Raw genomic sequence first — 27,317 nt, forward strand, 5'->3', positions numbered from 1 at the left:
TCCAGAGCATCAGCAAAGGAACCCAGGTGTTTCCCACCAAGTATGTCTCCTAACAGATGCTCTACTCCCTGCAGACGCATAACTTTATTGTTCAAGCTAATCTGTTTCCCTCCCATCTGTAAAACTATGCAGCTCTTGGCCAGTTTGATTAATGACTTTTTTGGGGTGGCCTTGTTGTGGTGGATTCATTCCTTATAAACTACAGACAATCTTTAAATCACCATCCTGAAAAATGTGAGCACTGACAGACAGGATGCAGCGCAGAGCGTACAGTCTCTTACTGAGTACATACTGTATTGCTACCTTTCTGGAGTGTTTTGCTGAATATTTCCCTCTATACTGCGGTTCTTCAGTTCTATAAAGTGATTCAGAGATGACTCACACTCTTTACACCCACTGACAGCACACAAACACACTTTTACACTTTTTCACAGGAGGGAAGAGTCGCCCTGAGCCAAGCCACACACCCACACACCCGCCCCTCGAAGCTTCAGCCCAGGACGCAATGCTAAAGCTCTGCGTGTGTGTGTGTATTATTATTCAAAGGTCTTTAACCTCGCTTTCTTCCTCTCGCTCTCTGTATTTCTGTCACACACACGCAGTCAATCCTCCTCAGCTCTGCCACATGTCATACGATATACAATATTCATGTGTTCCCTTAGGACACACCCCGGAGACAGGCCTGGAATCCCCAAAATGCCTTGGAGAGCCTGATACGTGTGCGCGAGTACATATGCTCTAATGACCTCCATAAATGCGTGCTATACATTTTCCACTCAAGCACACCATCATAGCCTCATAAACCATCAGAAAAAGTATCAAACCAAAGCATTCTGAGCTGAAAACCGCTAAACGACAGCGTGTCATTTCAGGCAAACATCCCAAAAAGCAGCTAATGCACCTTCCTACATGACAATCAATTATGAATGTGTAGTGGAGCGAGAGAGCCGCGCCGTAACATGGTCTTTCATCTTTCTGTCAAGATATTTCAGCTGAAGCTGCGATTCTTTTTTTTCTCGTTTGTTAAAAAAAAAAGTTTAAGTGAAGGATGCCAGAAAGGAAAATGAGTTCAAAGTGAATAATGAAAAATTATTTCATAAAGTTGAAATTTTTGAAGGGTTTTGAATTATATATATAGGCCTAATCACTCTATGTGCATGTAGCATCCGGAGGGTTAATATCTCAATTGTTTACTACAGACAGGCATGATATAGCTACTGCTGCAAGCTTCTCAGATTTTGCTATCCACAATATGGCTAGGCTATATGTCACTGTATGTAAATTAATCATTTAATTTGTTTCTCTTTTTATTTAATAATAATAATAGTAATAGGCCTACATCAACTTTGTGTCCATTTTTTTCCTTTAAAATTCCTAATAATAGAAAAAATAATGATTTATTATTATTATTTTATTTACTAATCTATTACAGAAAATATATTATTACAGTTTCAGTTTTCCAAAGGAATTTTAGGAAGGAGTTGATTTGATATATATATATATAGGCCTATATATATATATATATATATATATATATATATATATATATATATATATATATATATACTGTATATAAATATATATATATATATATATAAATTATTATTGTTGTTAATATTAATAATATATTACAGAAGTTTTGTTTTTGCAAATAAATTCCAAAGGATTTTGAGGAAAAATCCGAGACAAAGTTGATATTTAAATAAGCATTACAGGCAGCCAATCAGATTTTTTGTATAGCTTTATATATTATATATTATAATGTTAAAAATCATAATTATTATTATTATTATTTCACAAATATATTCAAAAGAAAAGGAAAAAATCTGAAACAAAGTTGATATTTAAATGAGCACAGCAGAGTCTAATGAGCCATAAAAGAGTTATCACTCAGTCATCTTTATCTATTCATCACAGGCATTGTGTGATGAACGATTCTCAGCTGAATTGATTTTGATACCAAAATATCTCAGTAGGTGATTCAGGACTTGAATGGTCCATCAGCACATTTATAGGCTCCAGTGCACAGCTTCCAGTGTCGCTTGGTTATTATATTGAACACTCCTCTGAGGCAATGGCTCTATCTGAAATAGTGCTGCCTTCCAGTAAAACCACAAGCCACAAAAGCACAGCAAAACCATGCAGGACCACAGTCTAACTGGGAAACCACAGATGCTGGTTCTAGTTTAGCCAAAGTGCTCCACCCTGATCTTTAGAGATGGAGGCATTGGCATCAGAGACGGGCCTCCAATCAGAAGCTGAGATGTTTATTTCTCTGTTCCCTGGAACGTGTGCAGATACATGGCTTTTACTACAAATAGAGCCTGAAACACTAAATAGGGCCTGAAAAAAAAAATTCTACCAAAAACTTGAATAAAAGAAAAAATGTAGTGGTTAAGCTGGATGAATAGTCAACAGCATTATAAATAAATATACATATTTTGCTCATAACTTTATGTTAGGTCAATTTTGTTAAATTGTTACGTAACATTTCTAATAGGCTAGTTCTCACAATAACAAAAATGAGAGTTGTGCCTCTGTTGCTTTTACCAAAGCATACCGTATTCAAGGAAAGTGATGCACACTGGTTAGCCGCAGGAGATGATTATACATTCAGTAGCACTTATGGGAAAGAACAAAAAAAAAGAGAAAAAGAAAGTCAGAGATGGTGATAGAGAGATGGAGAGAAGAGGCTTGCTGCCTATGAGAGTTTGTAAGGCCGCAGTGATGTGACAGAACTTGATTAGATCAAAAGCCCTGCGGTCAGAAAGCTAATCAAGAGGAAGGAGTAGGCATACACACCCACAGACACCCTGAAGATGTTTCCAGCTGTTGCATTCCGAACACTGGGAAAAAATTGTTCGATCTTTAAATAGTGATGACATGAAGACAACAGCTGGCTTAATTATTTCAAGAAAATGTCTTGAGTGAACTTAAAAGGTCACGTTTCCATGACTTAAAATCTGCCATCAACAATTACAAATTTAGGTTAAGTATCTGTAAGTTGTTCAATGCAAATTACAATATTGTGTCAATATTATGAAACGCATGGAGAGCAAAACATTGCATGAATAGTCAACGGGACAAAAACAAGAACATGCAGAACTCAACGTTTGATGCAAAAATACATTTTAGTAAAACATTAAAATATTTATATCTGTAAAATATTTATTCTAAACAATATAAAAAAAAAATATATATATATATACAGTGCAATGCATAAGTGAATACACCCATGCTAAAGTTGACTAAAAAGAGGAATAAAAAATCATATTTTGGAAATTGAACTTAATGCCTTAATTTAAAAAATTAGGAAAAATCCAACCTTTAAGGACACCAATTTTCTTTGTGAATGAATAATGTATCGTAAATAAATAAATGTTCTTCCTTAAAATACATGGTGCATAAGTGAGTACACCCCTATGTTAAATTCCCATAGAGGCAGGCAGATTTTTATTTTTAAGTATTTTTTTATTTATTTTTTTTTAGGATACTATGCATCCTGATAAAGTTCCCTTGGCCTTTGGAATTAAAATAGCCCCACATCATCACATAGCATTCACCATACCTAGAGATTGGCATGGGGTACTTTCCATAAGATCATCTCTCAATGCAAATCAAACTAGCTTTTAGGCTAACTGAAATAAAATCATGCCAATCTCTAGGTATGGTGAAGGCTATGTGATGATGTGGGGCTATTTTAATTCCAAAGGCCAAGGGAACTTTATCAGGATGCATAGTATCCTAAAAATAAAATAAAAAAAATACTTAAAAATAAAAATCTGCCTGCCTCTATGGGAATTTAACATAGGGGTGTACTCACTTATGCACCATGTATTTTAAGGAAGAACATTTATTTATTTACGATACATTATTCATTCACAAAGAAAATTGGTGTCCTTAAAGGTTGGATTTTTCCTAATTTTCTTAATTAAGGCATTAAGTTCAATTTCCAAAATATGATTTTTTATTCCTCTTTTTAGTCAACTTTAGCATGGGTGTATTCACTTATGCATTGCACTGTATATATATATATAATTTATTTATTATATTATTATTATTATTATTATATTAAAGTTCACTTTCAAGGCCAGGTACAATGTGTCTTCTAATGAGACATTAGGCAAAACACAACTTGGAGATCAAAGCATTGCGATTTCTTATGTATTTTTGTTATTGTATCCTTGATATTTTGAATGTTTATCATATTGCAGTTCAAATCATAAACACAATATTAAACAAAATGATTATAATGTGATATTTTTGGCCAAAATGTGCAGCTCTTAGAAATAATCATATAGAAGCAAACATATTGTGATCTGTTGATAGTTACCTTTTAACCAAGACACTGAGGCCACGGTATTTCAGAACAGAGCGATCGTTCTGTTAAACCTTTTAAGTCTCCAGGGTACAGGCTGATGTACCATTAAATTTCCTTCTGTACCCGTTGTCCCATCTTTCCTAAACACTGTTTATTAAAGGCCCAGCATGGCTCTGAGACACCACAACAACTGCATAGAGGAAAGTAATATATTCATTCAAGAGCATTAAACATGCAAGTCTTAGGAACCCTCGATTTACCAATAATCAGCCTTAGCTCTACCTCTCACTTGCTTGCATCTTCATCTCCATCTTCACGATTCTTCTCGTTCACTGTTCTTTCAGCTGCACATCTCTCATTAAATGCATATTAATCACAGCCTCAATGATTCCAGACACCTTCCACATCTCAGGCTAATCAAATACAACACCAGTCCCTTCTTGGCAAGTTTTCTGTACAACACAAAAGAAGTTTTGTCCTTTTTTGTCCATATAATGAAAGCCAATGGGGTCCAAAAATATTAAGGATGACAGAATATTCATTTTGGGGTAAACTATCTATAAAAGTCATTAATAACAGAAAATCTGTATTGGGAAAGAAAAAGAAAGATTGTTATTTTGCTACAAATGAATATGTACTACCTCCGTTAACCAGACACATACAATTCTAAAATAAGAAGAAAAAAATGCAGGTACAACAAATACTTGTTGTTTCTTTGTAATTGTTTGTGAAATTTACTACCAGTTTCTATGTGAAAATTGTTTCTATACCAATTTGTTATTTGTTATTTTCAGTGTAAAGATCATTGCATCTGAGGTGAATGACTCTTGTTCAACATGGGCAAAATTGCTCCTATTTCCACATGAAAGCTGTTGGAGATGTCCAACACTTTATTCCAAATGTTTTGCTGATTCTGAGTTTATGGCACTCCGGGCAGCCTTCAGAGCATCGATACACTATTAGCAAGACTTTAATAATGGCATTTAGAGAGGGCCATAGAGGGGGTGTGCTGAGTGTAATGTGTAGGCCTGGGGAGGTGCGATCAAAACACTCACAAACTCTCTGAGTCACAAACTGAAAAATAGATTAACTATAAGTCACAGATGCAGTTTGACCTAAAGCTGATGTACATATGTACCCCTCCAACACACACGCACACCAAAGAAGCCTGAGCCTCCACTTCAATTTAGCCTAAACCAGACTGATTCAGCTACATCCTGTCTCCCTTTAAGCTGCATTAGCCATGCTATTAAATTAATCTTCTCTTCACAAGCAGGTACAATTTCACAGCTCTATTTCCAGGTTATATGCTTGTAATTGGGAAAGTAAGGGTCAAAACCAAGCCGCTAATGTGACTAGGTAGATTTTATAGCTTATAGGTACACATCTGAAAGGACAAATCATGAGACAATTTGATAGATAGCACACCAATAAATTTGATTGCAGTAACTGGTTGCACTAAACCTGGTACACAACAATTTGAATCCAAAATGAGGGCAAATATCCCTCCTGAAAAGGCCTTCTTCTCTGATGGTTAGTCTCTCAGCTGTTCTCCACAGATGCTCACATTGACAAACAAATGCGTCAAGACACAAACACTGAATAATTTTAGTACACATGCAAAAGTCCATAGCTTAAAGGTAGGGTAGGCAACTTTCGGCACTGCTAGCAATAACACGCTAGATTTAAAAGCATGAGATTCCACCCTCCCTTCATAGCGCTCACCAAAGCCACACCTCCTTCAAAACACATGAACGCACACAGCAGAGTTTGCAAAGCGTCACAAGACGATAGACGGCGTTAAACTACCTCATGTCTCAAAGCACATAACATTACAATAATAATGAACATGAACAACTTAAAGTGCACTGACCTGTACCACCTGACTGCTTCAGATTCATTTCAGCGTTGATAGTGTTGCCATTGAAACACATACATTTGAGTATAACTTCACGGGTTTGCATCTCTTCCAAATCACAGTAGTTATGGCGCAGTTAACGCAGCATAAGCTCATTGTTTTGGTTCAGGAGGAACTGTAAAAGGTAAAAGGTGGCTGCTGTTTTGGTTGCGGTGCTCTGTGACTGACATCTGTCTAACTATGCATAGCAAGAAATGTCTGCGTGAGCAGGGTGCGCGGAGGTATGGAAGTATATGTTGACAGGTAGGTAGGACATCGTACCATTGCATTCGGACCGAATGCAGTGATTGGATGAACATTTTATGGTTATACGCCTTCCACAGACAGATATACTATAATGTATATAAACACGTTAAGACCACTTAACTTAGTGATTGCTATAAGGATGTGAAGAAACTTTCAACCAGCATAACAAAAAAAATCTAGAAACCAATCGCCTACCCTGCCTTTAATGACAGAATTTAGTTCCAGCCAAAGCTTTGACCTATTCAGGATTAATAGGGAAACCAAATGTATTAATTTATTAATACAAACTCATATCTGTCAATAATCAATGTTACTCCATCAATATAACTATTACTTTTATAGCTTTAACTTTACATCCAAGGCTTCCAGTGAACCAATGCAAAAGTCTATTAAAATGGCACAATATGTTGCTTTCATAACCTTCATCTTTTGCACATGCCAGAGGTGTTATTCTTATATTCTCACATATTTCTATCATATTAGCTCCAGGACATGATATTAAGAACACTTTTGACTGATATCATAATAAGCCTTATATCACAGATCTGTGAATCACTATCCCACTGGGATGCACTCGAATCCTGTCAAACAACCTCGATAACTCACTGCTCGATTTGTTATTCTGATGACGAATCTAGACACGCCGCCCACGCCCACGAGAGCAGAGAAGGCGCGTAATGGCCCCTCCGCCTCCGCGCGTCAAAGATTCTGCTTCCTTTCTTCAACTATATGCTTATAAAATTTAGATTACCTAATGGAAACGGTGATTTTTGACGCTCCGTAACCAGCATTCCCATTACTGGCAGTGTATGTTGGAGTTCAAGCTCTTTTTGTGAAATAACAAAGTTAAATTCTAACAGGACATTATTATATCTAACAGGTTATTTGTGATTATAGATAAGTAACTTAGCTGATAGGCTATCTTTAGTTGGCCGAATTATGCGAGTTATGTATTAATCAATGGCTTTAAGGGCGTTCGACGTTTTAAAGGAATTTCTCTCAGCAAGTTTCTGTCGAGGTTTGTAACATCAGTGCCCCTATATCTAACAGTCAGCTATTTTAAAGACATTTTAACAAAACTTTAAAGTTCTTGTGATATATTTGTGATGTGTAACTCAAAAACAAATAGATAAATAATTACATTAATCGTGTTCTCATATCCCATACCGATCCTAACGGAAAGCGCTCGAGCAGCGAACTGTTGCTATGGTTACCTCCTCAGGCAAACGGGACTTCTGTTCGCTAGAGGCTATTAATGCTTTCTGACTTGTAAAATAACTTTTGTGTGTACTTAACTAATTGACACACAAACATTTACAAGTAAAAGAAGACAGGCTACTTTTAAACTTTTTGTTTGTCTCCCTTTGAGGGGTTCAAGCCATTCAAGTGAGAGTTAGAGACTCGAACAGTCCACCAATAATTCATTCCCTGGTTGCTATCATTAACATCAGACACCTGTACGCTCAAGAATACCCAACTAGAACATAAACGATTTGATATATATCACTAAAAATTTAAGAATAGGCCTACCCTGCGCCATTCGATTAGTAGGCTAAATAATGGGCTTTGTGGGTTTAGGGACCAAAACGCATCACGTACCTTTCATCCAGTCCACAACTTGACTGGGGCTCCATTTACTAACAGGTTCCATGACGAGAGCCATCGCGAAACTTTCTGTGGTTGCCCCCTCGACACGGATGTTTATGTGGTTTCACGCAGCTCTGGGGAGCTCAGATCGATGGTCTCACGTTAAGCGCCTAGATTTGGCCCCCGGTTACGCGATTTCATCCCATCCAGAATTGCGCATCCAAAAGCGTCACACCGAACGACATCAGGCACATTCCTAACCCTTTACTCCAGCAAACTCAAGCGTTTCTTATTATTAACACCCATATCTAAGAGCCCAAACCTGGTCCCCGTTTCAGTTCAGATCCTGGCATGATGTGCCATGCTCTGCCGGGTCCCCAACAGTCGCGTCTTCATGCCATGCACCAAATGCAGTCTCTCCGGTTTCTCCCTTCGTTTTCTTCTCTTCTTTAGGAGTCTGTACCTTTCAGAGGCGGACTAGCGGGTATGTAGAGTGAGACAGAGAGAAATGAGCGATGTACCCACGGGGACTCAAGTGAACGTCGCTTTCAAATGCAGCGGCGAGCGTTGATTCAATTGGGCGCGCGCTCCTCCTGTGGGTGGTGCGGCAAAGTGAATTTGACTCGCGCGCTCGGTTTATTTCCCACGAGGATAAAAGGCTTTCGGCCGTATTCATTTTAATGAGGGCACGCTGGTTCGCCCTGCTTCAGAAACTCTGTAAAAGCAGTGCACGCAAAGTATTTGTCTGGAATATGTAATGATGCTCATAGAGGCGCTATATTTGCATGAAACTTGGGCACTTGGGACCAATGCAATGTGGTCTAAACCAAAATTATGGAGGACCATGGCATAAACCATATATGAGTGACAAGAATAACTTGTCTAAATAACAAAGATTTATAAATGGGAGTTTAACCGGGGCTAGTTGTCACACGTTTCAATCGGATATTTCTCACGGTAGGTTTATTTTTGAAAGTCATTTTTTGTACAAGAACATAGCCTAAAGTCTTAAAGCTATTAAACATTTCAATTTGAACACAAATTACCCAGGAAAAAAGACGCTGTAAGAAAACTTTGGTGAAACTTGATGGGCAAGTTGTCTCTCAATACTATCTCAATACAAGGGGACATGTCACTAAACAGCCTATTTCAGGCTTTTCTGCAAAATGTAAAAACAAGGCATTCATGTAACATACAAAATTATAGGCTATTGTTTTGGTCCTAAAATGAATTTTGCAAGAACCACTAGATTTTTGAAACCAACAAAGCCATAAACATAAAATATCAGTAACTTTACAATAAGGTCTCATTTGTTAACATCAGTTAATAAACTAACATGAACAATGAGCAATACATTTGTTACAGTATTTGTTAATCTTTGTTAACGTTATTAAAAATACAGTTGTTCATTGTTCATGTTAGTTCACAGTACATTAATGTTAACAAATACAACTTTTGATTTTAATAATTTATTGGTAAATGTTAAATTAACATTAACAAAGATTAATCAATGTAGAAGTGCAGTTCATTATTAGTTCATGTTAACTAATGTATTTAACTAATGAAACCTTATTGTAAAGTGTATCATAATATATAACTCATAAACTGAGAGAGATTTGACAAAAGGCATTTTAATTTCACATTATAAGGGAGTACTGAAGAATATCTCAAAATCCAAATCACATTCCTAATGTTAAAATTATTCACAGAAAGAGCCCCCAAAAAAGTACATTTTGAGCATAACAATTGAATACAAAAACATTGTTTAATGTGGTTTATTATTGTTGGCAGTAGCTAATAGCGCAGTGTAAAGTAGAAAAAAAGGCTTCCTTTTTCTTATGAATTCTGTCTTAGACATCTGTAACTGGTTCACTGAACTACAAAAATATTAAATTCCGTACTTAGTCAAACATTTCTGTAAAAAAAAAAAAAAATGCATTTATAGCATGTTTTTGTTGCATTTAGAATGTATTATCTTGAACAAAACAGTTCTGTGAGTGTTTTCAATACAAATTGAAGTGGTCTAGCAAACCCATCCAACATGGACAGTTTCGCCAGTTCACCATCATCCCTGGCCTTCATCCTGGCAGCCTATTGATTTTTTTCCAACTCATCCTTACTTCAGAACCAGAGCAGATGGAGCCAGGAGGCTGGATTCGGGCCCAGATCAGGCCCCAGTATGTCAGCATGAATCATACAACAGATTCTGTGGAACCTCACCACAGAGATTCAGTGATCAGTGGGCTCTGCCCCATAAACATGCACTCTTAATCACACGAGGACGGTAGAATCAGAGCAGGAAAAACTGGAGCTGTCGGGATTCATTTGCAGCCGATTGCATGCAGCACAGTCCAGCTCAGGGGCTTTTTAACTCTGCTTTCATATTTGTCATCTAAATCTGCTCTTTTACGAGGGCACACAACTGCTTTTGAAACGGATCTTTGTCATTGAATGTCGTTTTGATTTGATTTTCGTATATTTGGGGTTGTGTGCCCCCTTCTGGCCACCCAGAGAAATTAGACATAGTTGCAGTTGGCAGATTTAAGAAAAAACTGAAAGGATTGATCTCACTCTTTGAATACTTTCAACGTATTTTTGCAGTGTCTCAACAGTGCAGGTTTACATATACATATAGATACATACAAGTTGTGATCTAGTAATAATCACTTGCTTAGAGTGAGATCTGGATATCATAGATTTAGATGCAAAATAAAAACTTGTCCTTTGTTCTGGGATGAGTGCTATGAAAAGCAGGGAAAGCACTGCTTCCCATGGGGATAGGGAACGTCGGATAGAAAGATTCTGTCATCTCTGCTTCCTTACGCTGTTTGTGCTGTGCAAACAGGGTGGTAAACAAACACCTCCAGAAGGATGGCGGGGGGGCCGGCTTCAGAACGCATTGCTGCTTTTGAGTGGGAGGAACTAGGGTGTTTTTATTTCCTGCCGGCCTAGATGTTGTGGAGACATCAAATTTATTCCTATATCCATGCTGCTCCTACTCTTCTAGAATGCCACACAAAAAAAAAAAAGAAAAAAAAAGAGCGTATGCCATTTTGGAAAATGAAGTGGGTTAGCAGTGCTGTCTGACAGCTGCCACAGGGCTCCTTATCCATAATAAACACAGTTGGAAGGAATATGCTTGTCTGGCACCAAGATACCTGTGTGTATCCTGAGAACAAGCTGAGAGGTTTGGGGTGCATATTCATGCTCATTTTTTCCATTCCATTAGAGTTATCTTTAGGAAGACTTACGTTATGTTCATCTTACATTTATCTTATGTTAGAGGAATGTTCAGGCCTCAATATAGAAGATATAAGCTTTATCAGCATATCTTGCATGCTGTCAATTACTACAGAATATTTCTCCACAGTTTGTAAACAACTGAACAAAAATCACACTGCAGTAATGTTCTTACAACATACATACGTCTTACATAGACGTCTATGGGGCAAATCATGTTTAAAATATATGAGTTTTTTTTTACCGGTTAGGGTTTAAAAGTTAAAGCCACAATATTTAAACATTAGAATAGAGTCAGCCGCCCTTTACTCTTATCAGTGACATTTTTGAAAATAAGGCATTTCAATAACTGAATAATTACCTTTTCATTGCCATTAAAGTTATATTACTGAACCTAAACATAGAAGCCTGATAATAATGCTCATTTAAAAGAAAAGAAAAAGTCAGACGGACTTAGAGGTTTTTGCATCTTAAGTCTTCATATATGTACTGTATATCATATATGTATGTCAGAGAATACAAAGTTGTTATTTTTGTTTTTTTGCACATGCACAAAAAGTATTCTCGTCGTTTCATAATATTATCCACTGCAGTCACATGGACTATTTTAACAATGTCTTTACTACCTTTCTGGGCCTTGAAAGTGGTTATTACATTACATTTTGGGGGGGTCCTGGGATTTCTTCAAAAATATCTTAATTTGTGTTCCGAAGATGAACGAAGGTCTTACGGGTTTGGAATGGTGAGTAATTAATGACAGAATTTTCACTTTTAGGTGAGCTAACCCTTTAAAAGAGTTCATTTACAAATCGAGCTTTGCAAGTTCTGATTTTAAGGCAATGGAAAAACTCAGCATTATCATGAGGGAAATTTTTCTCAGGTCATTAGTATTTCCCTTGCCAGCCAAGGATTTATCTGTAAAGTTTTACAGGGGCTTGTTGTATCAGAGTAGAATTTTTTTGATAATCATCACCCCTCCAAGAGGTGGCGCACTAGGCATTTGCCCACGTCACCATATGGGCCTGGATTTTGAAAATATTTACAACTCAAAATTTGAAGTGCTTCAACACAAATGTGAGCTTTACAGTTCTAATTTTAGTACATGATACTGTATTACATCAGTGCAACTCAACCAAAGATTAAATGTCAGTACAGTAATCACAGTGCCTGCTTTTGAAGCTATTGGTCTCGCTGGTCTGAGCTCTCTCTCTCTCTCTCTCTCTCTCTCTCTCTCTCTCTCTCTCTCGCTCTCTCACTATAATAGCATAACCGCTCTGCTGATGGATGGCCGTTTCCACACAGCTAAACAAACACTCTCCAATAGAGCGATTGCAGGCCATTAAGCCATTCTATCAAGACCAATGGACACATGTCTAGAGGAGCTGGGGTCCCAGTGGTGGGGATATAGATCCATTCTTCAGCCCCCCACCGTCAACAACTTTGGATTAATCTCCAGTTTAGAGTTCAGATCCAATCTCAAGGCCAATTTGTGAGGACCACAGTAACAAGGTTTTTAGGAGTCAATCGATCAAAGTTACTACCAACTTCCAGATCATTTTCCAGACATGACAGAGCACCGAGTTCTTTTCACTTAATAACTCACAGCATGTGGACTATTAATTATTCATTTGACAACTTCGGCGAAGGTTGAGCTGCAGGGAAGGGCCTTGGACTGTAATGGTGGGAAAATCCTCATTTCATCTATATGGGGCAAAGACACTCTAGAGAGGACAGTGTGGCCTCCTATCTGAGGCTTGGTCTTTTTTGCATGTTCTTTTAAAATAGATAATGACAGACAGAGTTTACTGGGGCCTCCAAGCAGTGGCTTACACAAATTACAAGATTGTGTGTGTGCAGGCTACTGATAGGGAGAGAATGCTAATTTGCACCGTTTATGCAAGTCAAGGAGAGTTTGTTATTACTTTAGGAAATCAAACCTGGCAGGCAAAAATTGGCTAAATAAATCCCATAGTCTTGCATTGATGGAAGGGGATAAAATTGAAGGGAGGCTGATTTGAGTAATGCCATGTTCAAACTACACAATATCAGCTAGATTGTGGCACAATACATTTCACGACAGAAAAGCTATGTCCCAATTCAGAGACTTTTTTAGAATAATTGCTGAATTACACTTTAAAACATAAGTATTTGGTTTCAGCTTACTCAAATATCTAATGATACAAATGTAAAAAAAAAACAAAAAAACCCCACTAAATTTATAGTTTATACTCTTTACTATATACAGAAATGGACCATGGTGACAGTTTGTGAACCCTGTTTTGTTTTTTTAGACAGCTGAATATAACTCTATTGAATATAATTGAATAAAAAAGTCCAGTAGCCTATATGTTACTGCCACTCATCAACGGCAGCTGTCACAGTTGCTAGGCGACAAGAACAATCCTCCATAGGCTAGACTAGGGGTGTGCAATATCACAATTTTTGATTGTGGATGATTAAAATGTCTCCACGATCTGCTTTTGAAGAAATATCGTAGTATCGTGCTACAGTGCATTCTATCAGTTGCAGTTCTGGTGCCTCCGTCCCAAAATACTGTACAATGCGAAAAGCCCAGTGCCGGTGTCAGTGCCCGTTCAGGTGTGTCCGTGCCGGTGTGCCCGTACCGGTGTGCCCGTACCGGTGTGCCCGTGCCGGTGCCAGTGGCCATGTGTCGGTGCCGGTGCCAGTGTCGGGGCCAGTTTCCGTGCCGGTGTTCATGCCGGAGTGTCCGTGCCGGTGTCCGTGCCAGTGCTGGTGTCTGTGCCGGTGCCAGTGTCCGTGCCGGTGTCCATGCCGGTGGTGGTGCCGGTGCCGGTGGTGGTGCCAGTGTCCGTGCCTGTGCCGGTGTCTGTACCGGTGTGCCCGTGCCAGTGTTAGTGTCCGTGCCATTGCCGGCGCCAGTGTCGGGGGCCAGTGTCCATGCCGGTGCCAGTGTCCGTGCCTGTGTGTCCGTGCCGGTGTCCATGCCAGTGTGTCCGTGTCGGTGTTTGTGCCAGTGTCCGTGCCGGTGTCCGTGCCGGTGTGTTCATGTTACACTCACGGAGTTACTGCAATTTACAAAAGTTCATTATTTGCATGTGCTTTAAAGCCTTGCCAGTTAAACATCTGTCCGTGTCCGTGTCCGTGTCTGTGTCCGTGGAGATGCCAGTTTCCGTGCCGGTGTATGTAAATGATGACAATTTTCATTTATGGGGGAACTATCGCTTTACAACCAACTTGTTACAAACAACAAAAAACGAAGAGAAAATCACTCACTGCTCTGAGAACTTTAATAATAGTAGCTTTAATAAGTATCAATGTATAATTTATACAGTGAAGTCTATGTACACTGTTAAAAAAATCTGTAGAAATTACAGTATTATTGGCAGCTACTTGCCAGTAACTTACTGTAGATTTAAATTGATGTTATTTACTGGCAACAGTTTGTTCAAAGTTAAATAAACATTAAACATTAACAAGTATTTATCTTTACAGAATAAAACTAAAATAACAGCCTCATGCAAAGCATTCTGGGAACCAAAATCTGAAGGAAAAAAACAGAAAAAGGTTGATGAAGATTTCTGGTTCCCAGAATGCTTTGCATTAGGTTGTTATTTTATAGTTTTATTCTGTAAAGACAAAGACTTGTTAATGTTTAATGTTCATTTAACTTTGAGCAAACTGTTGTCAGTAAATAACATCGATTTAAATCTACAGTAAGTTACTGGCAAACAGCTGCAAAACTACAGCAAATTTTTTACAGTGTAGTGTTTTATTTGTATATTTGTTCATTTAATTTCTTTCTTGAATGCTTCTGTTAAATACACCTACTGTAGCTGAAAAAATAATGCACTGTTTATTTCATTTGTAGCCTATATTGTATGTTGTGTACATGTAATGTGTATCTTTGTTCTTTTACTAACAAAGAAAATAATGACAAAGATTTTTATCTTCACCACTTTGGCCTAAATGTCTGCCATTCTTTTTTCTTTTATATTTTGTTACCTTGTAAGGCTTTGTTTTTAAACCAGGGACATTAGTTTGGCTGTAATGCTCAGTCACTTGCAAAATAGTAAAACCAACATGAAAAAGAATCGTGATAAAATCGTGAATCGTTATTTTCCTGAAAAAAATCGTGATATGATATTTATGCCACATATCCGCCTTCTCAATGACATCACGCACGCCGTTAAAGACAGCTAGCTATGAAGCTACATGTAGTCTGACATGTTTCTTTAGGAGTCAAAATCGCATCTGACACAGTGACTATTGTAACAGACAAAAATATTGTGTGGTCTGAACCCGGCATAACCAGTAAGTAACCACCTAGCAACCACCCAGCACACCCTAGCTACCATATAGCAACACACAAAAAACACTCAGAGCATGGTGGCAACACCCTGGCAACCACCCACAAACCCTTGCATTATAATAGCGACTTTTACAGGGGTTGGTTTGCACACAAAATCTAATCTTCCCTATTTCAAGCCTGTATGTGTGTGTGTATGTGTTTCCAGTTTCCACCACCAAGGAAGATTTATGTACTTTAATAACAGGATGTGATTTAAACCTAAAGGTTGAATGAATCAGCTACGGTCTATTACACTTTGCATAATCAAACCTCTATATTTTTCACTCCAATCAATTCTCTCCTTCTCCTGTCCCTGTGGTGCTGTATAATATCTCAAGCACTTCAATAGCACAACAGCGTTAATTATGAAGGGGAAGGTTGATGGACAGGTTTTTTTTAGGGCAATACTAAACCCTAGTGGTGAAGCATTGCAGTGCAGTGTTTATGATTTATTCATATAACTACATAACAGACAGGCACTCTTAAGCTGGTTTGTGAGCTGTGCCATTTATAACTCTATTTATAATTTAAAATACTCAGTTCTACTTTCCTTGCATGCCCAGGATCCTCTCGATAGATTAGGTTATTTCTGTTCTGAACATGTCCCTGTGAGATTGTTCTGCAATAACAACACTGCAAATATGGCTGGGGAAAAAAAAAACTTTTTTATTATTATTTACCCACTGAAACAAAAATTACACCCAGGAGGAAAAGGCAAGCAATATTATTTTACGTCCCCCTTCTCACAGCAGAAGAGGTTCATTCAGCACACTTATTAAACAACATAATGTTCATGTTAAAGTCATAAAAAGACTAAATGGAGGGTAATTTATATTCATGCTTTGTATTGCTGTCAGAATAGCTTTTATGATATTTCTCAGAGCGCTTCAGCTATTATTTATAGCCTAGCGGTAGTGTAGAGAGGTCACGTAAAGCGCTTGTTTTCTTCAACATAAGTGAAGGAGTCTCCCTGGAAGGGCAGGGCTGGTGGCTGGTTGTAGTTGGCCATCATGAAGATGAAGATGGTTCCTAACGTCATAACTGGAGTGACCAGAAAGAAGCAGAGTCGGTCCACTGTCCTGGCAATCCCACTCCAGTTGTCCTTTTCCTGATATAGAAATGGTAAAAGATTGTAAGTTCAGCTTGTATGACATATATATATATATATTGTTTTTTAATAAAGATGTTCATGCAATGCATTTGCACACACACTGTAATTATAATTATAATTTGCTGTATAATCAAATTGGATGTACAAGTCATTTCAACATAATTATATTAATCTGACTTACAAAAATCAACTTACTGAGTTAAAGTAATGGAAAACTGTTGTGTTGACGTATTGATCATCGTTACAGTCATTCTTGTTGTGCATTTAATTAAATGAATCGTTAAATTAAAGGAAATTTATTAAATGAATCATTAAAATTTTAAATATAATTTTTCTAAGATATATTTAGAGTGGAATCTAACATATGTATTTTTATATATGCAGCCTACTACATAATTATTAAAGTATCATAATTTGTCGTTTTATTTTATTTATATAATTCATAATAATGTAATAAACCTGTTTTCATTCTTTGAAATAAAGCATGAAAAGGTTCCAACTTCCACACACACACAAAAAATTGTCAATATCATATATTTTATTGTTATGATAACTAAATTACTGTAAATGCCTGAGGTATCAAATATGATACATAAAACATTGCAAAAAATGTTTTACATATTTTGTTTAAAATTCGGTTTAATATGTCAGGCTTTACAGAGTTAAAAACATGAAGTCATCTCCTGCAAAGTGTTTACTGGATTTAATTGTCTTCATACCTCATTATAGTCATTTTTATCGTGCATGTGCTTGACGATGTAATTGGCTCCTTCCACAGCTGGCTTCATCTCGTTGTACAGCTGTTCCGACACCTCTGAGTCATTACTGGATGTGTATGCTGGGAAGAAATTACTTTTAGTGGCACTAAACTGTGATAACACTTCAAAAACAAGATCATAATGCGAGTTTAATGTATCATTCTGGTGATGTGGGACTGACTGGCTTTGGGAGTGGGGCGAGCGGCCATGCCATGCCTCTCTGACTGCTTCTCAAACATCAGTTCGCTGCGTGATTTAACGCTGTAGTATTCCTCGGCCTGGGCGATGTATCCCAGTGAGCTGGAGCGTCGCGGCAGCGCCCCCTCCAGGCTGGGTTTGTCTTCGGACGGACGGGACATGTATAGAAGGCGAGGCAGGCGCTCCAAAAAGAACTGTGGACGACAAGATGAGAAGTTGTAAAATAATCCTAAACAGGCTTAGAACAGAATCAATGGCTATGTTATGTGCAGTAAAGCTTTTATGCACAATATAAAATCTTGAATCAAATTAACTTTGCAATGACATCTCTTCTTTGATGTGTTTACCGGCACGAGGGCGGGGCAACCTGTCACTCACCAATAGCAAACAACAACCGTCCAATCAAATCCTGGTGGACAAAAGTCCCTCCCTACATTTTTTCTTGTTCGAGAAGTTTCTTTCAGATTAACATCACAATAGGGAAGAAAAGACTATCAAAACTTCTGTTTCATGCCAACTTTAAATGTAATCTTTAGCACATCATTATTAAAAAATAATAATATTTTAACAATATCACAATGTCGTGATGCTTAAATTTGCTTGTACAGTGTAAAAAAGATTTTCGAAGTTGTAAATAAAATCCATTTTACACAAAAATACTATTTCAGTCTTTATACTTCAAAATGTAATGTTATTGAAATAGCCATTTCAATGCAATAGCATAGCAATTATTTGTGAATTTTTCTAGTGTAAAAGTGTAAATTGTTTCAAAGCCAATGTTTTCTTCAGTGTAGTATTTAAAATGATTGATTTTACTTTTTAGTGTTTTAATTTTCATTTATTTAGACAAAATAGTATAGAATTTTAGTATTGGATATAACATGTAAAAGATTTTCAGTGCATCTCTATGTATCTGCTACCATCAATAAAAAAGCAACATTTTCAGCAAGATGACGGGCACAACAGTCAAAGTTTGTACCTATCGTGTTTAAGATGTTTATGTCACATGCAAAAAAACATTACAGACAAGTGAGGGCCTGACCTCTCTGGTCCAGTCTGTCATGACATGGGTGCTAGGGGTCCGAAAATGCAGGTTCAGCACAATGACGCAATTCAACACCACCACAGTGACCAGTACCATGATAAACATCAGATACCTGTCAAATACATTTTTATTTTACTATTATTTAACTTTTCTTTCTTAAAAAAGGGATCTTTTTATGCAGTATGTATTTAAAATCAATACTTAATATTGTCATAGTGATACTGAAACATGTAATATATCGGCATACTTGACGATTAAGGGAATCGCCATAGACGTCTCAGGCAGACGCTGTGAAATCAGCAGCAGAAACACAGACTGAGCCAGCAGCACAGAGATGGATAATGTCATCTTCTCACCACCTGAAACAAAATACATTTTATGTTATATATTTATTCTAATATATGTTAACATGTTAAAGTGCCCCAATTATGCTATATTAAATGTTCTTAATTTTGTTTTGGAGGTCTTCTACAATAAGTTTACATACATCAAAGGTCGAAAAAACACTTTTCTCATAATATACACTGCAGCATCACCTCATCTCTCAACGAGTCTGAAAACGGTTTGTTCGAAAATTCGTTCTCTCTAAACCCCTCCTTTCAAAGCCTACTCTGCTCTGATTGGTCGGACAGCTCATTCTATTGTGATTGGTCTACCGCTTACAGCGCATGTCGGAAACTAAATGCCTGTTACCGTATTTGAATTTCAGCTCCAGAGGCTTCCTCGGTACTTGATACACAGTAATATGAATGAAGGCATCAAATTTCCTGTATCAGTTCCAGCGTGAGTCCTCATCCTTTGGAAGTGCATGCAAAGTGGATACGCAGCAGTGAAAACAGTGTTTTCAAGGCCAAACTCTTCCAAGCCTCAACTATAGTGTTGTCAATATAGTGTCAAAGTAGACGTCATTCGCAGACAGCCAATGAAGACCATAGGCTGGAATTATGCAAATTTGTTACATTGTTACATATAACAGGAAGTGAGACTGGAATTGCTGACGACTCGTTTCAGGCAGTTCAGAATCAATTCTTTTTTAGGAGACAACTTTATTTGTGATGCACTTTGATCTTTAAAACTTTACATACCTTATACATTTACAAACAGTTACATTACACACTTCATGAAAGGTAATATTTGAAAAAGCATACTGGGGCGCTTAAACATAAAAGGATTGCCTGCTTATTTCAATATTCTGTCATTGTCTTTTTCAAGATGTACAATATGAGCTATAAAATGATGTAAATGGCAGGATCACTCACTGTCTGCAGGTAGGTAGTAGACGAGCGAGGCCAAGAAAGAGATGAGAACGCAGGGAATGATTATATTCACAATGTAGAACAGGGGTTTGCGTCTAATGATAAGGTAAAATGTAATATCCTGGTGCTTGTTGCTTTCCATAGGGATGTTTTTATAAATGTTTCTCCTGGCAGGCTTGTGAACAATTTCCCACTCGCCATTTTCTGCAAGAAAGGAGACAGGGAGGGATCTTGTATTTAGATGAAATGGCAGAAAAAGAGAAAATCATCACGTCAGATCTCACCTGTGAATCCCTCAGGATCAATAACGATCCATTCCACCTTGTAGGACTTTCCATTCTCCTCCTCCTCTTTCAGATGTATGCTAATCTCTCTGGCGTTGTAAGTTAATGAGCTAATTGAGACAGAATAAGCGTTGTGGGGCTCATAAGACTATAAAATACATGAAGTAATTCATACAGTAGTTAGTGTGAATGGACATACTACAAATCGTACCTGAACTTCAGAGAGCAGTTCTGCCAATCAAAAGGGAAGTAGTTGACGTTTATAGAGCAGGAGCTCCGAAATATAGCTGGAGGTAACCAGTACACGTATCCAGTGGGATAGATCAATACGTTGCAGTAGTAGGCCACCTGGAACTGGGCGTCATTGCTATTTAGAAGAAACAATGAAATCAAAAATTCCTTCCTAAATAAATAAATACTGAGAAATAAAACATGGCGACGAAAGGTAGCATACTTGTTTTCAAGGACAATCTCTGGTAACCACACCATACTTGGCGGTAGACGAAGTACAGGGATGTTATCAAATTCTGATTCATTCCATTCAAGTCTATAATCAGTCCAGCCCTTAAAAGAACAAGAGAGAAATATTGTTGGTGAACACACATTAAATATTAATCTAAAAATAAAATAAAAATTATATATATATATATATACAGTATGTATATATACATATACACATATATATATATATGTGTGTGTGTGTGTGTGTGTGTGTGTGTGTGTGTGTGTGTGTGTGTGTGTGTGTGTGTGTGTGTGTGTGTGTGTGTGTGTGTGTGTGTGTGTGTGTGTGTGCATTGCATGGAGCAATTAAAATACTTACATGCTCCATCCACACATTTGTTAGTAATGTCTCATCAACTTCTTTCTGTCATGGAAAAACATCTTTGTTAAACAGACTGACACAGTATCAAACTATAAACATCAATACAACGTCTATTATATATCTATATTACAGTCAATGTTGGGGAAAGTTACTTTTAAAAGTAATGTGTTACAATTGCACTACTCTCTAAAAAAAGTAACTAATTACGTAATGTTACGTTACTTTCCACACATGCATGACTGTGCATATGTAAGTGACTATGGAGAAGTTTAATGTTTAAGCAAATGAATTAAACTGAAAAGTAATGTGCATCACTTTTTTAAAAAGTAATTGAAACATTAATGTGTAAATTTATAAAATAAGAATTATTTGTTACATCAAAAAAAGTATTCTGATTACATAATGCATGTTACTTGTAATGTGTTACCCCCAAACACTGATCACAATATAATAGTACATAATATCTCCCCTGCTCTGTGTACAACAAATGCTCATATTGGTAATATTATGCACTCACCAAGGAAATTAGATTAGAAAGTGTTAGCGCCAGGTAAATATGTACAGTTTCATCTTTTTTTTGGACCGGCCGAAGCTCTTTGTTGTAGCCGCGTTCCTTGAAAAGATAGTTGATGAGTCGCTCCTCTTCGTTCCGTCCCCAACATTCTGCAAAACACATTGACAGTCAGGCCTATTTCAAGATAATCTATCAAAAAAATCATTTCTGATTGATAAGATGTGTTCTGTCTCAGAATGAGCTTCCTTTAACAGTTTAGTAATGGTAACAAACACCTTCACCTAATAGAAAATAGCAATATGGATGTTGTAGTCTTACAAAAAACTAATTCTACATGTCTCAAAACAACTCTAAATGACAAGTATTTAACATTGTCATCATAAAAATATGACAATAATCAACTGATTCAATAACAATCTTTTATATAATGCATTCAATCCTTAGTTCACTGTAAAACTGCAATCTAATTCCCATACATCGACTTCCAAACACAATTCGAATACATAATAAAGTGGTTGTAAATAAGTTGGTTTCAGTTTGAACATTTAGTAGTTGTTTTACTAAATAAACACCATAGAACAACAGCTGACAGATGGAGGGTCATAAAATCCCATATTTTAAATATTAATTTAGCTTGTCTTACCTTGGAAAAAGAAGAAAAACAAAGACACTGTCAACAGATGAAGAATGCTTCTCATCATGGCATGCCGTTGAATGACTTCCTTTTACTGTTATTGCTGTGCCCGTCCAGGGCTCTACTGTACTGCTTTTCCCTTGACTGACACAGACAGGTGTGGAGTCAATCCACAGAGGAGAAAAGCACACGCACAATCTCCAATGTCCACTGCCGGCCTTAAAGAGAATGTAGACAATGCTCAACAAGATTCAAGGGCCCAGAATTAGAGGGCAAAGTAGTCAAGAAACATATATGTGCTCTTACTTGTCTATCCAAAAGAGTCAACCCAAACCACTCATCATCAGCTGTGAGATGCCAACTGTTTTGCTCTCTACTTTTGTCCACACGGCCCCGGTCTAAAAATGGATCACACAACATTCCAGTGGTGATCCTGGCAGGCCACCTGTCAATGAAAAAAAAAAAATGTGTTTGCACAGACCATAAGTCTTTAAGGCAAAAGTCAGGTCTGTTAGAAGCCATAGGTGCTACCTGACATGACATTGATAGTAAAAAAGAGTTGGATTGTCCAGTTTTAACACTGTTTTCATGCAGCATTGCTACTTTACAAGTTTTAGGATGTCTTTGAAATGTCCAGCAGAGGGAGCCAAAAGATAACTGAAGGTTTGTTATTTAGGAGATGACAGCATATGTAGGATGGGCAGCAGCTTTTTACATATTTACATATTTACCCATTAATGTATTTTTCTAACTACCTTTGGTATAAAATTTTGGGTCAGTGACGTCTTAAGTTGTGTATTTTAGAAATTGACTTATGCTACATGTGTGATTCTGAAATGAATGATAAATTACAAATTAAGCTGTCATAGCTGCTTACTTTGTCACAATTATTCATATATATATATTCACTCAGTCAACTTTTCAATTTCAATTACTTTACTAAGTACTAGTAAAGCTTGAATTGTAATATAGTTAATTATAAGAATGACTATACTAGGAGGGGGTAATTTCACCCTAATGCTAAAACTTTGTACTGCAATTACTTTATAAATTAATAAAATGTATAATATTATTGCTGTCGGGCAGAAGATTGAATCTCCATTTTTCAAAAATCATTACTATTGGTCACCCTTTACGTTTGTCTGAGGGTTTTGCAAATATTTAATCAATGAAAAGTATTGAAAAGAGCTTGTGACTAAACCTCGTAACTCCATTGGTTCATCAAACTTTCGGTGAAACCTCATAACTCCACCCCGCCTATATCGTGAATGAAGTGCCGGATGCAGTTTGGACCGTCTCTGCTTGTTTGCAAGGATAAATAAAGAACTGGTTCGTTGAATAAGTACCGCGTTTTCTTTACTCAAAAAAACACTCTAAAATGTATTTTACCTAAGTCACTATATGAGGTAAATTCTGGCCCTGCTTCCGAACCATAAATTGGTTACCAGTTGGTTACCATTAACAAGTTACTTAATGGTAGTTTATCCAAAAATAAATAATTCTGTCATTAATTACCCAACCTCATGTCGTTCCAAATCCGTAAGACTTTTGGAACACAAATGAAGATCTTTCAGATTTCTGTCCCTCCATTGACAGTCCATGCAACTAGCACTTTGACGCTTCAAAAAGTTCATGAAGAGATCTATATGAATTGAGCTGTTTAGTCCAAATTTTCTAAAGAGACATGATCAATTTATATGATGAACAGATTGAATTTAGGCCTTTATTCACATATAAACATTCATCAACTCAAATGGAAGCTCAAGCATGTTCGCTTGACGTGCGAGAACCAATGAGAACCATTCTTGTGTGTTGCATCACATTTGAGCTTCAGCAAGAACCAATGAGGTTTGTTCTCTTGCGTCAAGTTATTTCGGTTGAACTTCTGTTTATGTTCGCTGATCAAATGTGAATAAAATACTAAATTAAAACTGTTAGCGATCAAGTGATCAAGACTAAACCGCTCAATTCATATGAGTTAGTTTTACAATTTCTTTATGAACTTTTTGAAGCATCCAAGAAAGTGGTAGTTGCGTAGCTGTCAACGGACGGACAGAGAGCTCTCAGATTTCATCAAAATGTCTTCATTTGTGTTCCTAAGATGAACGAAAGTCTTACGGGTGAGTAATCAATGACAGAACAGAATTTTCATTTTTGGGTGAACTGACCCTTTAAAACAACTCTGATGTAATAGCAAAGGAATAAACACATAGTGAGTATAGTAGTCAATAGTGGGGAAAAACGCTGAAACTAAGAAATATAGTATTTAATTAGCCTACTAAATAAATAGATGCTTCTGTTTAGATGCTAGCGCTATTTAACTCGCGCATCTGTATTTATTTATTTCTCCCTGCCTGCAACCCTCCCCCATTCAAACCCGGATGGATGACTTCACTTTTCCGTCTGGGTTTCCTTTCTGGTTTCGGGATCTCCCTCTATTTCTCTCAAGAGCTCACCAGCAGGCGGACGCAGCACTCCTCTCTCCAGATACACCCGACGGTTCGGCCAGGAGAGATAGTTATTATTCCAGGGTCTTTGCTGGACTTTATCTTTCGACACTGAAGGGGGGAAAAGTAGCCTGAAAATACTTTTTTTTTTAATTGATATCAACCCCCCAAATATATTTATTTTTCCATACGACTTTACCTGGGAACTTGAGTATATACTTGAGTATAGCCATGTCCGAAGTGCTGCCATACAGCGAGGGGAAGATGAACGGCTACGGGGCGGACAGTGAAGTCTCCTTCAGCTGTCGACTGCAAGACACGAACTCGTTCTTCGGAACATCACAGTCCAAAAGGCCACCGAAACTCGGGCAGATTGGCAGGGCAAAACATGGTATGTATCTGCAATATACTGGTAACCAGCATAACATATCAAAATGGGTCTTACCTGTAACAATGGCTAATAACATTGTTTGTGTGTAACAACAGAGGTTACACACAAACAAAATTAAATCAGGTCAACACATGATACTAAAACACGATACAAAATAAGCATTAACCAAAAAGCATTAAATGTACAATTTTAATATCTTAATAAATTAAATATGAAGAACAATAAAAACATTATTTTTTTGATACATGTATTTGATAAAATGTATTATTTCACTCAAAATCATATGGTAATTCATAGATTTCTTTTTCTTGCACATACAATATATATATATATATATATATAAATTACATTTGTTTTACATTGTCATTTATTTTTACATTTCCTGTTGAATCTAATATAATTTTTCACTGCATGTGGTGAGGTAACCTACAGTTAACCAATTACAGTATTTTATAGGCTATTTATCCATAGCATTCTTCTTCCATTAAAATGGTAGTTTTCCAAAATAGCTATTTTCTTGTTGAAACATAGATATGTGCCCTTTTTTTTGCCTTCGTGCTTACTATTTAAAAGCTCTAAAATGACATCTGTGTCCTCTCTCCACAGTGGTCATTGAAGATGACCGAATAGATGAAGTTCTCAAAGGGATGACAGACAAGTCAACTCCTGGCGTGTAAACCTGAACGATTACACCTCGTCAACCTTTTCTTTTAATCACTGGTTTGAAGCACTTGTCGCCTGTGCATGTGAACGAGAGGTGAAGATGATGGTTCAGTGTACAAGTACAGGATGATGGATGAAGAGCCACTCTGGGCAGTGGGTTAAAATAGTGAGATTTGAAGATGCTGGCAATTCTCCAACCGAAACCCATCCCAAACTGCCGCTGTGAAGAAAGCTGTTCAAGATTTCTGGTCATTTAGCCCCTCGTCTCGTAGAAGCCGTGGATCTGGGTGTGATATTTCATCCCGACATCAGCAAACCGAAGCCCCTGTTTCATAGGCATCTATCATACTATGAGCTGCTCATTCAAGGGAGCTGTCCAGTTCAGCACCTGACGCACAACTTGACTGTCTTTCCAGAGAAATAAGCTATATTTTGCATGGAAATGGGATGATGTATGTAATCGAGGGGAGATTGATTACATTTATTCACTGCTGTCATATCTACACACATTCCATTTTCAATCCTTGACTGATTAAATGCCCAGAATACATTTTATAGCGAATTAAGCCACTGAAACGCCAGCAAGGAAGAGCTGAAGAATGACAGCAATGGAAGGAAAATGAGAAAGAGGAGTATAACTTCTTGTTTGATTTATTGCGTCTTTTCTATGACTGTTTTTTTGTTTGTTTTTTGGCGTTGTGTATAGATTAATATATACGGTTCTCTTTGCATGAACTTTTCTCTTGTGCCATCGCGGGAGTTTCCACCTCTTTTAAACCCAGGCACGCTTGTTTTTACCGAAATCAGTATTTGTATTTTTTATATCTGAATATTTGTTATGATATTATCATCTAAGTCCATCGACACAGACAGGGTATTTGTAGATGCAGAGGCATAACACATAATCATAAAAGGACAGACTGAATGTTATTTTGGGGAAGGGGTTTCACACATCTGCATTTACATGCTTTTCATTGCAATAAGTGATCATGCCTTTGTCGATAACAAAATGATTAGGAAATATAATTTCAGAGTATGTTCAACAGCACTCTCACTGCAGTTACATCAATGTTTTTTTTTTTTTTACATTTCAGTTGAATATTTATTTATATGTTTGTTTTTGTATTCATAATGTTCAGTGTATGGTTTATTGTGCATGAAATATGAATATCTTTCAAGATTATACATTTATGAAGCAAAAAACTGTACACAAATGTCTCAACATTCTACAAATGAATTAATAAATAAATTTAGAGGATTCATTCATCATGAGATTTCATTTTTACCTAAAACGTATTCAAATCACTGTAAAAAATATATATAGCTACATAATACCTAGTTAAATTAAAACGAGAAAAGAGTGAACTGCAGATCATGGGCTATCCTTTAATTTGGATATAATATGGTGAATTTGAGGGGTATCTAAGGGTCTTAATGCAGGAATGAGAATGGAATGAGTTAATAAATGGGATGATTTCTGCAGTTGTCAGAAATTAGAGCGAATGTTGCCCTTCCAGCCAAGCCGACAGCATGAGAACAAATCGGCAAACA

The 27,317-nt window shown here is 37.1% G+C and overlaps 3 protein-coding genes across 12 annotated transcripts in view; 1 reads left to right on the forward strand and 2 right to left on the reverse strand.

Annotated features, from left to right (window-relative positions):
- cnksr2a (connector enhancer of kinase suppressor of Ras 2a) overlaps window positions 1–8,626 on the reverse strand; it is an 86,612-nt gene extending 77,986 nt beyond the window's left edge. For all 10 annotated transcript variants that reach the window (XM_084102260.1, XM_084102259.1, XM_084102258.1 and 7 more), the window contains exon 1: window positions 8,085–8,626. In XM_084102260.1, the coding sequence (XP_083958386.1) occupies window positions 8,085–8,148 (64 nt within the window). In that variant the 5' untranslated portion in view covers window positions 8,149–8,626. The remainder of the gene's footprint in view (window positions 1–8,084) is intronic.
- A 7,660-nt stretch (window positions 8,627–16,286) lies between these two features.
- chrnd (cholinergic receptor, nicotinic, delta (muscle)) lies at window positions 16,287–22,680 on the reverse strand. Its single transcript, XM_084103345.1, has 13 exons — window positions 22,572–22,680; window positions 22,275–22,483; window positions 21,635–21,780; window positions 21,115–21,159; window positions 20,749–20,858; window positions 20,506–20,661; window positions 20,295–20,404; window positions 20,014–20,214; window positions 19,002–19,113; window positions 18,752–18,866; window positions 17,693–17,903; window positions 17,473–17,591; window positions 16,287–16,750 (listed from the first exon to the last, which is right to left on the reverse strand). The coding sequence occupies exons 2-13, from the start codon at window positions 22,330–22,332 to the stop codon at window positions 16,568–16,570; spliced, it is 1,566 nt and encodes a 521-aa protein (XP_083959471.1). The 5' UTR covers window positions 22,333–22,483; window positions 22,572–22,680; the 3' UTR covers window positions 16,287–16,567.
- A 2,024-nt stretch (window positions 22,681–24,704) lies between these two features.
- On the forward strand, window positions 24,705–27,024 carry camk2n2b (calcium/calmodulin dependent protein kinase II inhibitor 2b). The gene is made up of 2 exons (XM_084103353.1): window positions 24,705–25,103; window positions 25,710–27,024. The coding sequence occupies exons 1-2, from the start codon at window positions 24,944–24,946 to the stop codon at window positions 25,778–25,780; spliced, it is 231 nt and encodes a 76-aa protein (XP_083959479.1). The 5' UTR covers window positions 24,705–24,943; the 3' UTR covers window positions 25,781–27,024.
- The last annotated feature ends 293 nt before the right edge of the window (window positions 27,025–27,317 follow it).

This window comes from Abramis brama (assembly GCF_963993115.1).
Source record: "Abramis brama genome assembly, chromosome: 24".
NCBI classification, from domain to species: domain Eukaryota; kingdom Metazoa; phylum Chordata; class Actinopteri; order Cypriniformes; family Leuciscidae; genus Abramis; species Abramis brama.

Bases quoted from the DNA above. Each gene is read 5' to 3' on its own strand.
- chrnd (XM_084103345.1), bottom strand. From the start codon at position 22,332: ATGATGAGAAGCATTCTTCATCTGTTGACAGTGTCTTTGTTTTTCTTC. The intron at 19,114-20,013 runs GTGAGTGATCCT...ATTTTGTTTCAG, and splicing joins CTACTACCTACCTGCAGACA to GTGGTGAGAAGATGACATTA. The intron at 18,867-19,001 runs GTATGCCGATAT...TGTATTTGACAG, and splicing joins GCGATTCCCTTAATCGTCAA to GTATCTGATGTTTATCATGG.
- camk2n2b (XM_084103353.1), top strand. From the start codon at position 24,944: ATGTCCGAAGTGCTGCCATACAGCGAGGGGAAGATGAACGGCTACGGG. The intron at 25,104-25,709 runs GTATGTATCTGC...CTCTCTCCACAG, and splicing joins GATTGGCAGGGCAAAACATG to TGGTCATTGAAGATGACCGA.